Raw genomic sequence first — 15203 nt, 5'->3', positions numbered from 1 at the left:
TTTCTCAGAAATCTACATGACATCAGCCACAGGAGATATAACAGAGAGTATCCTGTGGCTAAACTTAACACCATGAGATTCAGAAACATAGAAACCCTACAGCACAATACAGGCCCATCGGTTCAAGATGCTGTGCCAAACATGTACTTATTTTAGAAAATATCGAGGTTACCCATAGCTCTCTTTTTTTTATTTTGGTCATTTTTTTACTTGGTTATTAAAATTATAGAAACATTTTTTGTCCTACACAAGAAGCTTCTGGATAATGATCCTCATAGATGCATTCATGATTGTTAACATAATGGAAAATAATATCCAGAAATTATTTTGTTAAATTGCAAGAGTACAATCAGTGAAATTGTAGATAATTTTTAGTGAAGATAATTTTAGAATTGAGATCAGAAGTTATGTCTTTTCCTGTACTTAAAATAGAGCAGTTAAAGAACAATAGAATAGTAAAACTTGGAAACATTTGGATTTTCAATTGAACATTATTATTCTCTATTATGCTGTGATGTGAAATCGGAAAGCTATTATTGACTAGATAGCTTTCCCTGTTCGGGCAGCCACTGCTGTTCCCAATACGACTTGACAATACTGAAGGCTATTTATCGTAGAAAATGGAAATAATTACATCAGGGTAGCAAGCAGAACATGATGGGTGCTGCAGGGGAAACTTCCCTGCTTTCTCCAAGTGAGTAATTTCTTGAATCACATCTTTGAATGGAATAGTCACTTCTCAGAATTGTGGTAGATCACAGTGAGAGAAGACTCATGGCTATTCAGAATGTCATTTCTTCTTAACAAATTCTTTACTGAATCTCCTCTCAAACAAATTCATTTTCACATTAGCTGCTTCCCTGAAAGGAAGTATTAGTTCCCTCATTGTTCTTTTACGTAACACCAAGAATCAAGCTTGCAACGATATGCTGTGCTTCTTCTCAGATGGTCCACAGTTTGTCAGATTGTCATGCCCAAGTGGTTAAGGCAATGGACTATATATATATTGGGGTTTCACCCTGCAGATTTGAATCCCACCGGCTATGCACTGGCTTCTTAAGGGCAGCATAGTAACGTAGCGATTAGCATATGAAATGTTGCACCAGCAATCCAGGTTCATTTCCACCACTGTTTTTAAAGAGTTTGTGTGTTTTCCCCATGACTGTGTGGGTTTCCTCCAGGTGCTCTGATTTCCTTACAAATTCAAAAGATGGATGAGTTAACAGTTAGTAAATTATTGGCATTCTATATTAGCTCTGTAAGCATGGCAACATTTACGCCTCTTGCATATCCTCAAACTGTGTTGGTTGTTGACACAAATGATGCATTTCACTATAGGTTTTGATATATATGTGACAAATAAATCTAATATTTCCTTTCTTCTCTTTTAAATCTTATTATTGACAAGCGTGCCAACAAAAACTAGAAACAGCAGTTGAATACTGTATTACTGTAAATAACTGTTTAAACTCATTCTCAGTTTAAAAAAGGTAATGATTTCATTTGGCTAATATCCTCCTGCCAAGTACTTCTATCTCCCTGCAGGCGAGCAGCAGGACATATAGTGACTTTTCACCAGTATGTATTGCATGAGACAATGACATTTTTGGAAATAAGATCAATATTTGGAGAACCTTTGATGTCAGCTTTCAAGCAGGGACACGAGTAGGGAGGGGAAGGAGATGTAAAGTTCATTTTCTGTATGCCCAAATATAGTCTCAGGCCAATTGTTTTGGAATAAATTTTCACTCAATGGGTGGTGCAAGTGTGGAACGAGCTGCCAGTGGAAGTGGTGGATGTGAGTTTGATTCTAACATTGGATAGATACGTGGATAGGAAGGATATGGAGGGCTACGGTCCAGGTGTACATATATGGGACTAAGCAGATTAATGGTTTAGCATGGACTCTATGGGCTGAAGGGCTCATTTCTGCACTGCAGTGTTCTATGACTCTAAATTCTTTGGTTATGTGCACTCTATAGAACTGCAGCATCTCCTTTGGTGTGTGGCTGCCTCCAGGCACACAGGAATCAAGGGCTTATTGGAAACATTAGAGCAATGTTTTATTATAATGTAAAAAGCAATATGGATATTCAAAGTCCTCTACATAAAAGATGTCTGGACATATTTAAAGCTTATGGTGGTACATCAGGAATACTGTTTGAGACTACGCTAAGGGCAAACACAGGAGCTTTAATTAGCCCTACCCACAGTGTGGGGCAATGCATGCATTGTTTTGTTAAGTGGGTTTCCATGGTATATGATCAATCACAATGAAGCATACTGAATCTATAATGTTTGCCAGTTGTGATCTATTAAAAGGTCAATGCATCTTTTAATTGATTGGAACACAATCTTATTTCTGACAAGAAGAAAAGCAATCTGAATCAGTTGCAATCAAGGAACTGGCATCTGGCAGTGAGTCAAGGTTTTTAAAAAATGACTTGCAACTTATGTAGGTTGGTTTTTAAAATGTTTGGAATAATCATTCAGAAATCATCTTTCTTATGCAATATTTATGTCTACATTTAACTCCAGAAGGGTGTACCAAATATAATTCTGCAACATGGTATATGTTTGCTGAAGTACAATTTTTAATACAAAATCCTACCTTGGCGCCGCACTGTGGCATAGGAGTGACACTGGCTGAACATCAGCTAAGTACGGTGGAGATTCGTTCTCTGGCAGGTCTAACCTAGCCGTGAAGATGATGTTCCATCGGTATACTACTAGACTAGATCTAGTAGTAGGATTGTGGCTAGCTAAGTCAAGGAGGTAAGCATGCCTTTGCTACTTTGCAGGTTATGCCTCTTCAGGCAAAGGCTGCACCCAACGAGGACGCCGGCAGCAGGGCGTCTGACGGTGTCTGTGGCAGATGAATCCAAACGGGGCAATGGTACAGCCACCTTGGTGGCACACGGAGGAACCAGAGTGTTGGTCAACGGATGGCATCACCAGACTAGTTAGTTGTCACTGCGGGGCAGCTTCCTTATCCGCTAAGTCTGTTACACTCCTGTGTACCACTTAGCATCAGATTTGGAAGCTCAGAGAGACTGTGTGGTGGGGGCACAACACCAACTGTCTTATTACTGTGCAAGGCGTGTTGGAGTAAAACTCTCAGCTCAGTCAACATCAAAATTGATGGACAGCCGAAGAAAAAGAAGATTTTTAATGATGTTATTTGCCTTGCTTCTGGTGCAGTGCATAGGCATAAAATGCATCAATTGAAAATACAATTGATCATATGAAAGAGGTATTTTTAGATATATAGTTTCATGCACCAATTATGCATTACACCAATCTTGTTTACTTTAACAAACAATATATTTCTTGGACTCAAGCAACGTACTCAAAATGCTGGAGGAACTCAGCAAGCCATGCAGCACCTATGGAAAAGAGTACAGTTGACATTTCAGGTGGAGATCCTTCATCAGGACAGGGTTTGACTAAATGGAGATCTCTGGATTTTTGGACATGGAGGGAATTGAGGGATGGCACTGAGATAAAAGATTGTGTACTGATCTTTTACATCAAAAATAACATCCAAGTGAATGTTGAAAAGGTGATGGGGCTGAAGAGCCTTTTACTCAAATTTCTTTATTATTCTCCACTTCAAGTTGAGCAGAATTGTTCCAAGGTTAAGAGTCAAGACTTCACAAGGGAAGAAATACAGACTTCCCATCAAAAACCACTGCTGTAACTAGACTGCTATTGCTCAAGAATTCGACCACAAGAAATAGGAGCAAAACTATTGTGGTGAACTACGTGTGCCTGTCTGGACACACCCCCTGCTGATTGCTCCTGTGGCTCCTCCCACAGGCCCCTGTATAAAGGCGATCTGAGGCCTATGCTCGGCCTCAGTCTCCAGGACGTAGAATGATGGTCACTCACTTCTGATTCCTTCTTCCAGTCAATAAAAGCCGATATCTCGCCTTACGTCTCAGAGTGAGTTATTGATGGTGCATCAACTATGCCATCCAGACCATTGAGTCTGGTCTGCCATTCCATCATGGCTGATCCAGTAACTCTCTCAACCCCATTCTCCTGCCATCTCCCTATAACTTTTGATGGGATTCCGGGATCATGTGTAGTGTAACTCCTCTTCAGCCCCCCACCCCAAACACAGCATTACACATACACACACACACTCACACGTAAATACATTGTTCAATTAATCACCCTTTGTTATTTGCATAATGCATTGCAGATTACCTGTAAAAGTGTGGAAATGTCATGTATCATCACGTCTCCACGTGATATGTGTGCACCTCACTTAAAGTGAGAAAACAAACTAAGACCCATTCTCTTGGGCTCCTTTCTTTTTGTTGCAATTGTATTTCTTTATGTTTTGAAGTTAAAAAACATAAAATGGATTTCACGATTCCACAGTTCTCCATCATTCTCTGTTGGTTCCCCAGTCTCTCCAGTGGCTTGCTCCTTATTCGCCTGGCTGCCCAAGTGCCAGTCCATGACATCCACAACCTGACAGCTGTCAATCAACCATCGGCAACTTTCCAATTCTCATTCCCTGCTCTTTGCAATTTCCATGCCACTAAAAGCAACACAGCAGCCTACCTCAGCTTCAAGGCCACGGCTGCAAGTAAAGTCCTGTGGGGCACCAATAACCAAAATGTTCGCTGGTGTTTTAGAGTGCACTGTATCTTTAGGCATACCATGTCACATCAGTCTATTCTGTATAGCTTTCCTTGGTGAAGGATAATAATATCACAAGCTATTCCCAGAATCTGGAAGACTGGAATTATCATTTTTAAAAGGACTGAAATGAAAAACATCTTTATCTCGATTTAAAACTATTCTTATCAATGATTTTTGATTGAATTTATCACTTTGGGATTGTCCAAAACAATAGAAATTGCATGTCCTTCAACCTCATATATATTTACAAAATATAGCAATCAGGATTGTAGTATGTTATGCCATTTAAGAACATAAGATATAACAGCAGAATTAGGCTATTTGGGCCATTGAGTCTACCCCATCATTTCATCATCGTTGTTCCATTTTCCCTCTCAGCCCCAATCTCCTGCCTTCTTCCCGTATCCCTTCATATGCTGACCAATCAAGAATCTATCAACCTCTGCCTTAAATACATGTGAAGACCTGACTTCTACATCCATCTATGGCAACGAATTCTACAGATTCACCACTCTGGCTAAATAAATTCCCCCTCATCTCTGTTCTAAAAGGCTGACGCTTTGCTCTCTGGTTCCGGACTCTCCCAGCACAGGAAACGTGCTCTCCACATCCACTCTATTGAAGCCTTGCAGCATTTGATAGGTTTCAATTAGGTCACCCTTCATTCTTCTGAATTCCAGTGAGTACGAGCCCAGAATCATCAAATGCCCTTTCTATCACAAGCCCTTCAATCCAGGAATCATTTCTGTGAACCTCCTTTGAGCCTTTCCAGTGTCAGCACATCTTTTCTAAGGGGCCCAAAACTGCTCAATATACTCCTAGTGATGGCTCACTGGTTCTTCATGAAACCACAACATTACATCCTTGTTTTTATACTTTAGTCCTCTTGAAATAAATACAAACATCACATTTACCACCCTCACCACCGACTCAATCTGCAAATTAATCTTGAGGGAATCATGCATGAGGACTCCCAAGTCCCTCTGTGCTTCATATTTTTGAATTTTTGAATAGTTTTGAATAACTTATGCTTTTGTTTCTTCTATTAAGGTGCGTGACCATACAATTCCCGACAATATATTCCACCTGCCACTTTTTTGCCCATTCTCCTAACCTAAATCGTTCTGTTGTCTCCCTACTTCCTCAGAACACTCCTCCACCTACAGTCCCTATAAAAAGAATTCACCCCCTTGGAAGTTTTCATGTTTTAACATTGAATCACAGTGGATTTAATTTGGCTTTTTTTTAAAACACAGATCAACAGACACTTTTGTGTCAAAGTGAAAACAAATTTCTACAAATTGGTCTAAATTTATTACAATTATTAAACAAAAAATAATTGATTACATAATTACTCACCCCCTTCATGTCAGTGTTTAGTAGTTGAACCTTTGGCAACAATTACAGCCTCTCACCAGCAGTTTGTTTGTTGCATTTTCTCTCTCACGTGGCTCTAAGAATCTGAGATCATACCCAGTGCATGTGCTCAATGGTGTTCCCATCAATTCTCAGTTCTTATATTTTAATTTCTTACAAATATGTATGCGAGTACTCATTTGAAGTTCCACCCAAAATGGTTTCTATTTCATCAATAACTCAAAGGAATAGTCAGCAGTGAGATAATTGGAAGACAATATTGTAAGTATTATCAAATGAACAATACCACAGCATTATGAATTATAGAATATAAATTGATATTAATCAGGACCAGCTAACATTTTAATTCACAGCATAAAAATCTGCTTTACCTGTTCAGGTAAACTCTCTTCTCTGTATATTGGCCCTTGCCATGAGTAGGATCCTCATAAGGCTCGTTCTGCACCACCTCCACTCCCTCTCCTCTGTCACTTTGCTCATGGCTGTGTTTGCTTATCATGTATAGCTGCCCAATTCTGTACTGGAAATAAAGCAAAAAAATGTTTATTCTACCCACAGAATAAGTTACACCGGGAAATGGGATAAACAGTTAGCCAATCAAACAAAACTCCAGAGGGATAAATATGCAATTTTGATTTTATCACTAGCCATGAATCACCAACTATTGTCCACAGAAGACAACATCTAACAGGAATAAAGCGAGCACTAACCCACCACTATGAACAACAATCTGTGATTATATTGAACCTTTAATTCCAGTGAGAGAAATTCAGGAGCTTTCATTAAAGGAGGGCATAAAGGAACTGGGCCATGCACATTATTTTTCACCCAGTGATACAGTTATAATTCCGCCTACCCACCACTTCCCCTCATTAGGTGTGATAATGTGATGATGTTAACTTCCACTCTGCATTGGTTATAGGTCAGATGTGACTTTAACACCGTAAATCAGCGAGTTGTTTTGTTTATCACTCCCCTCTTGCTGAAAGACACCTTTCTGTCCCTTTATTAGGGAAAGAGAGAGATAGAGCCTGTGGTACGACAGATTACTGGGTGAATGCTTAGCTTTTGTTGTGCTGCAGATCATGGTCTTTCTTGGGAGCTTTGCTATTGCTTGCTTGGTGTGTTGAGGGTGCTGATGCTTATTTGCTGAAATAAGTGGGAAAGGGGATGGTCCTTGCTTTGCTACTGCTTGTGTGTGGTGGCCAATCAATCAGGGCTGATTTTCTTTACCACTCAATCCCATTCTCCTCCCTTTGTCCTATAACCTTTGACACACATATTCATCAAGAACCTATCAACCTCTACTTTAAATATACCAAATGACTTGTCCATCACAGCCATCTGTGGCAATTAAATCCACAGATTCACCACCCTCTGGCTGAAGAAATTCCTTTTCATCTCTGTTCTAAAGGGATGTCCCTCTATCCTAAGACTGTGCTCACTTGTCCTTGATTCCCCCAGTATAGGAAATATCCTCTTCATATCCACTCTATTTAAACCTTTCAATATTTGGTCAGTTTCAATGAGATCCTCCCTTCTACAGGACCAGAGCCATTAAATGTTCCTCATACAGTACTGTGAAAAAGTTTTAGGCACATGTATATTGCTGGGGTGCCTAAGAATTTCACACATTACTGTATTTGTCAACGTGGAGCAGAGAGTATGTAAATCTGGCAGAAGCAAAGAATGCTGGGAATGGGGAGCATGGAGTGCTGCAGGTAGTGTGTGGGACAGGGTTAGGGAATGCTGGGTTAGGGTTGGCACAGGTGCAGACACACCAGGCAAGGCAATTTGATTACTTAGGCACCCTAACTAATAAGATCATTGCATTGTACTGTACATTAACATTTTCATTCCCAGGATCATTCCTGTGAACCTCTTCTGGACCCTTTCTACTGCCAGTACATCCTTTCTTAATCAAGAGAAAATCTGCAGATGCTGGAAATCCAAGCAACACTCGCAAAATGCTGGTGGAACTCTGCAGGCCAAGCAGCATCTTTGGAAAAGAGCATAGTTGACATTTTCGGCTGAGACCCTTCATCCTTTCTTAGACTTGGGGCCCAAAACTACTCACATAAATAATCATATGATTGGCCCACACCTCACCTTACTAACATGCCTGGTGACTAAAACCTATACTTGGACATGAAAATAACTTTGATAGGCCTGAATCAAAGAAAAATTTTAGTATATGTTTTTATGAGAGGATGAAGTTTTCTCAGAGGTTACATTCATACCCACTACCTTTGAATAAAAATTAGTACACTACATGCATTTATCTTTGCATGTTTTGGTTCTTTTACTATTGGTATAGTGGTCTTATTCACCTTTTACCGAAATCAGTGAGGGTTCTTTTGATAATGGTAAATAAGATGTGATCAACTTCGGAATGTGAACTGATGAGCAACGCCAAATGCTGACATGATGGCAAACAAGACCTTGGCATGCATAAGATGTGAGGCATTGCTAAGGCTGGCAAGCCAGGAATGATAACCCATGTAAACAAGGCAATGAGAAGACAAATGACACAGGATGGATGTGTATAATGTCAAGAGCATTTCTCATTTACCAAAGTACTTTGTAGAAAAATGCAAAGTAATTGAAACCATTGTTCCTAGTTTTACAGAGTTCCCTTGATCTTTTCTCAGAAATCAAATGTAAACTTCTTGGTATTTTCTTTGATATATGATATTTTAAATTCTGCCAGACACTATATCATAGAGTTCTTTCATTATCCAAAAGACCTTTAGCTTACCAGTAAAGAATTTGTGCTCTGTTGTGCTTCTGCTAAGACCCTGTTGAAACAGTAAAGCCCCAAAACTCTGAAATCAAAGCTAATCTTTCATGCTAAAACTGTTTTTGTACATTTAAGAATTTCCAAGGAAAAAAAGTTGGAGATAAAAGCTTGGGTACAACAAGAATCCTCTCAGAGAAAAGGATCTGTCAGTGGAAGTAGAGGGTTTTATGATTTTGTCAATAAGGCAATAAACTTTCTCTCATCCTAAATTCACAATCACAAAATTGTCTATCCAGTTGACAGTGTTCTTGATGTAAAACCATAAACCAATGCATGAAGAAAGTGTGTAAAGACAACATTTAGACATTAACTACGTTAGCATTTTCAAATATTTTACAGGTACAACTGGAGAGGTTTTCAAGCTAAGTTTCATATTGTGGATTTAAAATACTGCATATGATTCCTAAACCATGACAGAAAACACAGAAAACCTTTTGGAAATGCTGGAGAACTATGCAAACTGGTAATATTATTTATTGTTACTACTTTCACATGTACTGAGGTAGTGAAAATTTTTCTCACAGGGTTGCGTTGCTGATAAAAGTAACACCACATCAATAGTACAGAAAATCTGCCATTCTGGCATCACCAAAATCACCAAGATGCTAGAGTAATAGAGGTTTATTGCACTTGTTTTGAGAAAGTATGCAAGCAATAGTACAAAATATCAGTGATCATTTGAAAGGGGTGGATTCAATTTCTTTTTCGATTTCTTTTTCAAATTCAGCATTTAAAGGGATTGACTTACATTTTCTTGGCAAAGCTCTCATAAAGGCTTTATTGATTCCAAGCTTTATAAAATGGCATTAATCACAATATGATTTATTAATAATGATAAAAATAAGCATTAATAATTTTGTTAATGGCATTATAGTAGTTAATGTTACATTTGGTCAGAAAATCCATGAACTATAAATAATGAAAAACTCTTGTCAAGGCAAGTAAGTATTGTTTTATAATTAATAAAACAATTTTTAAAACCATTCTTCCTCACCTACCATGCAATTAGCTAACCTGCAAATATTTATTTTTTGGTGTATGATAGGAGGTAAACTGTAATGATAGAAAAGACTATAAAATGCAATATAATAGTCAATTATTCCTTTCTTTTCATCCTTGTAACTCTGTCAAAAATACTTTGAAAATTTTCTCAGTGGAGTGACGTTTGTGAATCCAAGGTTTATGAGGCAGATGCTGATTTACAGTCATGATATAAAAAGAATTTCAACAGGTTTCTAAACATTGCATCTGGAAGAAGTCACTGGCCTTCCTTTGTAATGGTCTTTCTGCCATTATTCATCCTATCCTAGGCAAAAGGGCAAGTCAGAATGCTAAATTTTAGACTTCCATCAGTGTCACTGTGTGATTAGATAGAATATTTTTTTTCCTTTAGAAATTCAGCAGGAATGGGCTCTACCAGCCTTTCAAGTCATACTGTCCAGCAACCCACCTATTCAACACCAGTCTAATCATAGGACATAGTACACTGACCAATTAACCTTCTAACTGGTAAGTCTTAGGACTGTGGGAGGAAACTGGACCACCCGGAGGCAAACTACACAGTCATAGGGAGAATGTAGAAACTTCTTACTGACAGTTCTAGATAGTTCTTCAAACTCCAAAGCCCTAAGCTGCGATAACATTGTGCTAACTGCACTGTGGCACCACAAGGATTTCCAGTTTCTCTTTAATGTCTTGTTCATGTTATTAAACCTTTCAATTTTGTTGGAGGGGTTGACAGAGTTGATGCAGGGATGATCCTACAGTTGGCTGTGGTGTCTAGAATCAGGGGTTACTGCCTCAAAATAAGGGAAAAGCCACCCAGAGCTGAAATAGAACACATTTCTTTTCCCCTAGAGAGCAGTGAATCTTTGGAAATTGCTGAGTATATTCAAAACAAATATCATAGATTCATATTAAAGGGATCAAGGGATTTGGAATTAATACAGAAAAGTGATACCGAGGTGAAAGATTAGCTGTAATCTTAATGAATTGGGAAGTAGACACAAAGGATTGAATGGCCTTATCATGCTCTTATTTCTAATGTTCTAATTATGCTTCTTTATAAGCTACTATAAGAATCACATGTATTCATTGCTTCTGGGTTAAAAGGTCACAGTTAATATACAATTACTAAATTATAATATTCCTGCTGGATGTGTGTCTATAAAGTCCAATAATGTTAAAGGACAGAGACAGGTTATACATTCTATCATTCCTGCTGTCATCCATTTTCTAACATCACCCAGTCTAATGTCTTCAAATCCCTTTCATGTTATTTTCTAAGATAACTGTTGACCAATAAGAGTTGTGTAAAGTGGAACATGGGATATTGAAAGAGTTGTATACAAATAATTTGGAAGAACTCCATGCAGAGCAGTTAGGTACAGGAAATATAAAATCAGTGGTAGAAAAATTGATAATTAAAATTTATTTAAAATAATGAGAAATTGGGAAGTGTTGGCATTCAGAAGAACCTGGGTGCCCTTGCATATGAATTGCTGAAAGTCAACGTGTAGGGAGAGAATTAGGAAGAGAATTGGTACATTAGCATTTATTGAAGTGGATGTCTTTCTCCAAGTATGTTGAGTCCTGGTGAGATGATGTGTGTTCAGATCTCAACTCCACACTGAAGGAATCATGTACTTGCAATAGGGGGAGTGCAACAAATGCTCAACAAATTGATTCCAGGGATGGGAAAAGTAACTAATGAAGGGAAAATGAACAGACATGGCCTAAACTTTCTTTGGTTTAGAAGAATTTGAGATGACTCTTGTTTTGACAAGGATTAATCAAGCAGGAATAATGCCTCTGCTGACTGACAACATACACGGAAGTAAGCAATGGTCAATAACTGAAATTTCTTCACCAAAAATAGAGAATCATTGTATTCACTATCAAGATGGGAAACAAGGTGAAGGGAAGTGGCACTGAGGTAAATGATGACCCGCAATTTTATTGACTGATAGAGCAAGATGGTAGGACCAACCGAACAATTCCTGCTTCTGGTTCTATGTTTAGTGATGACAGTTTTTCTAATTTGCCTGACACCAACGGAAGACCTCATCAGTGCATACAATATGACAAGGTTGCAGAATGTAACCTCCTGAAATATAGCTCCAGGAAAGGAAGCAACAAGACCATCGCAGAATACTGTGAAAAAGAACTTATTCATTTTAAATGATAAATATTTAATATGATTTGGAAGCGTGGGGGGGGGGAGGGAAGATGGGACAGTGTACAATGCCAAAAAAATCACATTAGATGAAGTATGTGGCAGAGATTTGCTAAAGAAATTGTATCAGATAATTGTCTATGGTCTTGATCATTTCAGTGTGAATAATTCATAAAGAACAATAGAATATCAATTTACTTCCTTTTACTATCCAGCTTCAAAAGGGGAAGCAGAAAGGTCAACTCACACAAAATGGAAACATTAAATAAAACAAATTATTGCAGATTAATCAAATAACAGCATGAAATATCCATGTTTTCCCTTAGCTGCAAAACTATGCTGTATTTCAGAATAAGATTTACTCCCTGTGAAATATAAATAAAAAACTTCAAAAAAATGAAGAGAGGACTTTAGGTTAGTGAAAGTAAACAGAAATAATCTCATGCTGTCACAAGGAGTAGTGTGTGTAAACCACATACATACAGACAGTTGCCAAGGTCAGGACTGAACCGAGGTCTCTGTGAGGCACTAATCTACTACCTGCGCTGTTATGTTGCCACAAGTTATTGTTCAATTTTAAAGGTCTCCTCAAGACCAAGTTTTTTAAAAATTCCTTTGAAGTTGTATTTTTTATATTTCTATTGAGTAGCAATTTCTACATTTAAAAGAAATTCACAATTTTTTTTGCAATTTTAGACCAAAAATTATGTCATATGAGGAATTATGAATATCTGTGGATGGGTGCCATGGAAACACAATGTTAGAGTGCAGACTGTGGTTTACTGAGACTGTGCATATACAAGCCTTCTCTTGTCATTCCCTTATAGTTTAAAATGATTATAAGTCTGTTTGAAAGCAGAAAATACTAGATATGCTTTAAGGTAACACACATAAAATTCTGGAGGAACTCAGCAAGATAGGCAGTATCTATGAAAATGAATAAACAGGTGACACTTTGGGCCAAGACACTTCTTTAAAGCGTTTGGAGTAAAGCATGGGGGGGAGCACGGGGATGTCAGAGGTTGTACTTTTTTTTTTACACACACAGAGTGGTTGGTGTATGTAACGTGGTGTCAGGAATGGTAGTAGAAGCGAGACATTAGGGCCATTAAGACACTCTTAGATAGGCACATGGAGGAAAGCAAACTGGAGGGCAATGTGGGAGGGAAGATGGTCTGACTGATTTTAGGTATGCTAGATTGATCTCAGAGTATGTTAAAAGGTTGGCATAATGTGGTGGTTCAAATGCTTGTACTATTCTATGCTCTACATCCAAAGAAATATTTGGTCATCTGGAAAAGGCATGTCCTGTCAGTCATTTAACATTCTATGCACTTTGGAGGTTGTTTTAGCAGCAGTGAGTCCTGAGAGGCCTATTCACATTTCCCAGAGTCAACAGAGTACAGTATTAAAGAGAGCTAAACAGACGCAATCAGAACCTGGCCAGGAAGTGCCACCTCAGTGGTGCAGGAGTGCTTTGAAAGCATGTTCTAGAGTATATTCAGGGAGGCGGCTACCTCTGATCATCACATCAACATTGATGAATGTACAGGTTGGTTACCGTGATTAAACACCACACTGCTAGGGCAAACTGATATGCACTGCTTCGGGATCAGGACGTTGCCTCAGACAATTGACTCTAAGGTCAGCAGGAAATGCATTCTCCCATGCTATCAGGAAGGCTAAGTGTGGTAACGCACAGAAAATGCAGAGACACTTTTGTAACATCAGGGTCATGCGCTGCATGTGGCGGGGTATACAAATCATATCCGATTACAAGTCCACCCTGCATGACAATGACAGCACCCCTTCCTGATAGGCTGAATGCTTTCTATGAATGAGTTGACCAATTGAATGATAGGACATTGAGGAAAGCCCCCCTCCCCACCTCTTCCTGAAGAACAGGCACCCCGGTTGGCTGCAGCCAAGGTGAGGAGAACCCTAGTCAGGGTAAACCTACACAAAGCTGCAAGATCAGACAACGTAGCTGGTCAGGTACTGAAGGACTGTGTGACCAGGCTAACTGAGATCTTAACCGACATCTTTAATATTTTTCTCAAACTTGTAGGCTTCAAGGCAGCTACCATCACTCTAGTGCCCAATTGGCATTGACTTAACAACCATGAAGTGCATGGAGCACCTGGTAATGGATCATATACAATGCCACCTTCCAGCTACATTGGACCCTTTCTCGTTGGCCTACTACTCAAACTGATCCACTGACGATGCCATAGCCTCGGCCTGCCACTCTGTCCTGTCCCACCTGGAAAACGATGTCTTGTACGCCAGGGTGTTGTTTATCCACTAGCTCAGTGTTTAATGCAATCATCCCTCAGAGGTAAACCGTCTGCACTGGGACTCAATACCCCTCTCTGTAACCTGATCTTGGACTTGTTGATTGAAATTCCCCAGTCAGTCTGAATCGGCAACAATATCTCAAGCTCCATCACGCTGAGCACCGATGTCCCCCAGGTTGTGTGGTCAGGCTGCTGCTGACACACGACTGCACTGCCAGATCCGGTTCAAACTGCATCATCAAGTTCACTGATGATACAATGGTGGTTGGGCTCATCAGCAACGATGATGAGCTGACTTGCAGGAAGGGGGTAAAGAGGCTTATCAAGTGGTGCGAGAATAACAACCTGAGACTCAACATGGACAAGATAAAAGAAATGATTGTGGACTTCAGAAAGACACATGTCAACCACTCTCCATTGCAAATCAATGGCTCAGCTGTGGAGACAGTGAGGAGCACTAAGTTCCTTATTGCACACATAACAGACAATCTAACCTCAATCCACACAACTCCTCACTAGTCAAGAAAATACAGCAGTGTCTACACTTTCTGAGGAGGCTGAGGCATGCAAGGCTCCCCACCCTCATTATAACAACTTTCTACAGGACCACTGTCAAAAGTGTCCAGCCTGGCTGCATCATAGCGTGGCATAGAAGCTGCAAAGCATTGGCCTGCAGAGGATAGTAAAAGCCACCGAGAGGGTCATCTGAGTTTCCTTCCCCTCTATTTGTGACATCTACCAGGGGCATTGCAGGTACAGGGCCCAAAGCATTGTTGAGGTTCCCTACCACCTACCCCAGAATCTCTTTGACCTGCTACTGTCAGGAAGAAGGTAAGAAATATCAGAACTCGGTAACAGTTTCCCCTCAGGCTGCCACAACTGAGGTCTCGTCACGAGG

General features: G+C 39.4%; 1 protein-coding gene across 1 annotated transcript in view; it reads right to left on the bottom strand.

Moving 5' to 3' along the window:
- pitpnc1a (phosphatidylinositol transfer protein cytoplasmic 1a) overlaps positions 1–15203 on the bottom strand; it is a 298049-nt gene that overhangs the window by 140485 nt on the left and 142361 nt on the right. The window contains exon 4 of the mRNA XM_059948289.1: positions 6405–6553. Coding sequence (XP_059804272.1) covers positions 6405–6553 — 149 coding nt within the window. The remainder of the gene's footprint in view (positions 1–6404; positions 6554–15203) is intronic.

The sequence above is a fragment of the Hypanus sabinus genome, chromosome 23 (genome assembly GCF_030144855.1).
Source record: "Hypanus sabinus isolate sHypSab1 chromosome 23, sHypSab1.hap1, whole genome shotgun sequence".
In the NCBI taxonomy this organism is placed as follows: domain Eukaryota; kingdom Metazoa; phylum Chordata; class Chondrichthyes; order Myliobatiformes; family Dasyatidae; genus Hypanus; species Hypanus sabinus.
This window is presented reverse-complemented; position numbering and strand designations above follow the sequence as displayed.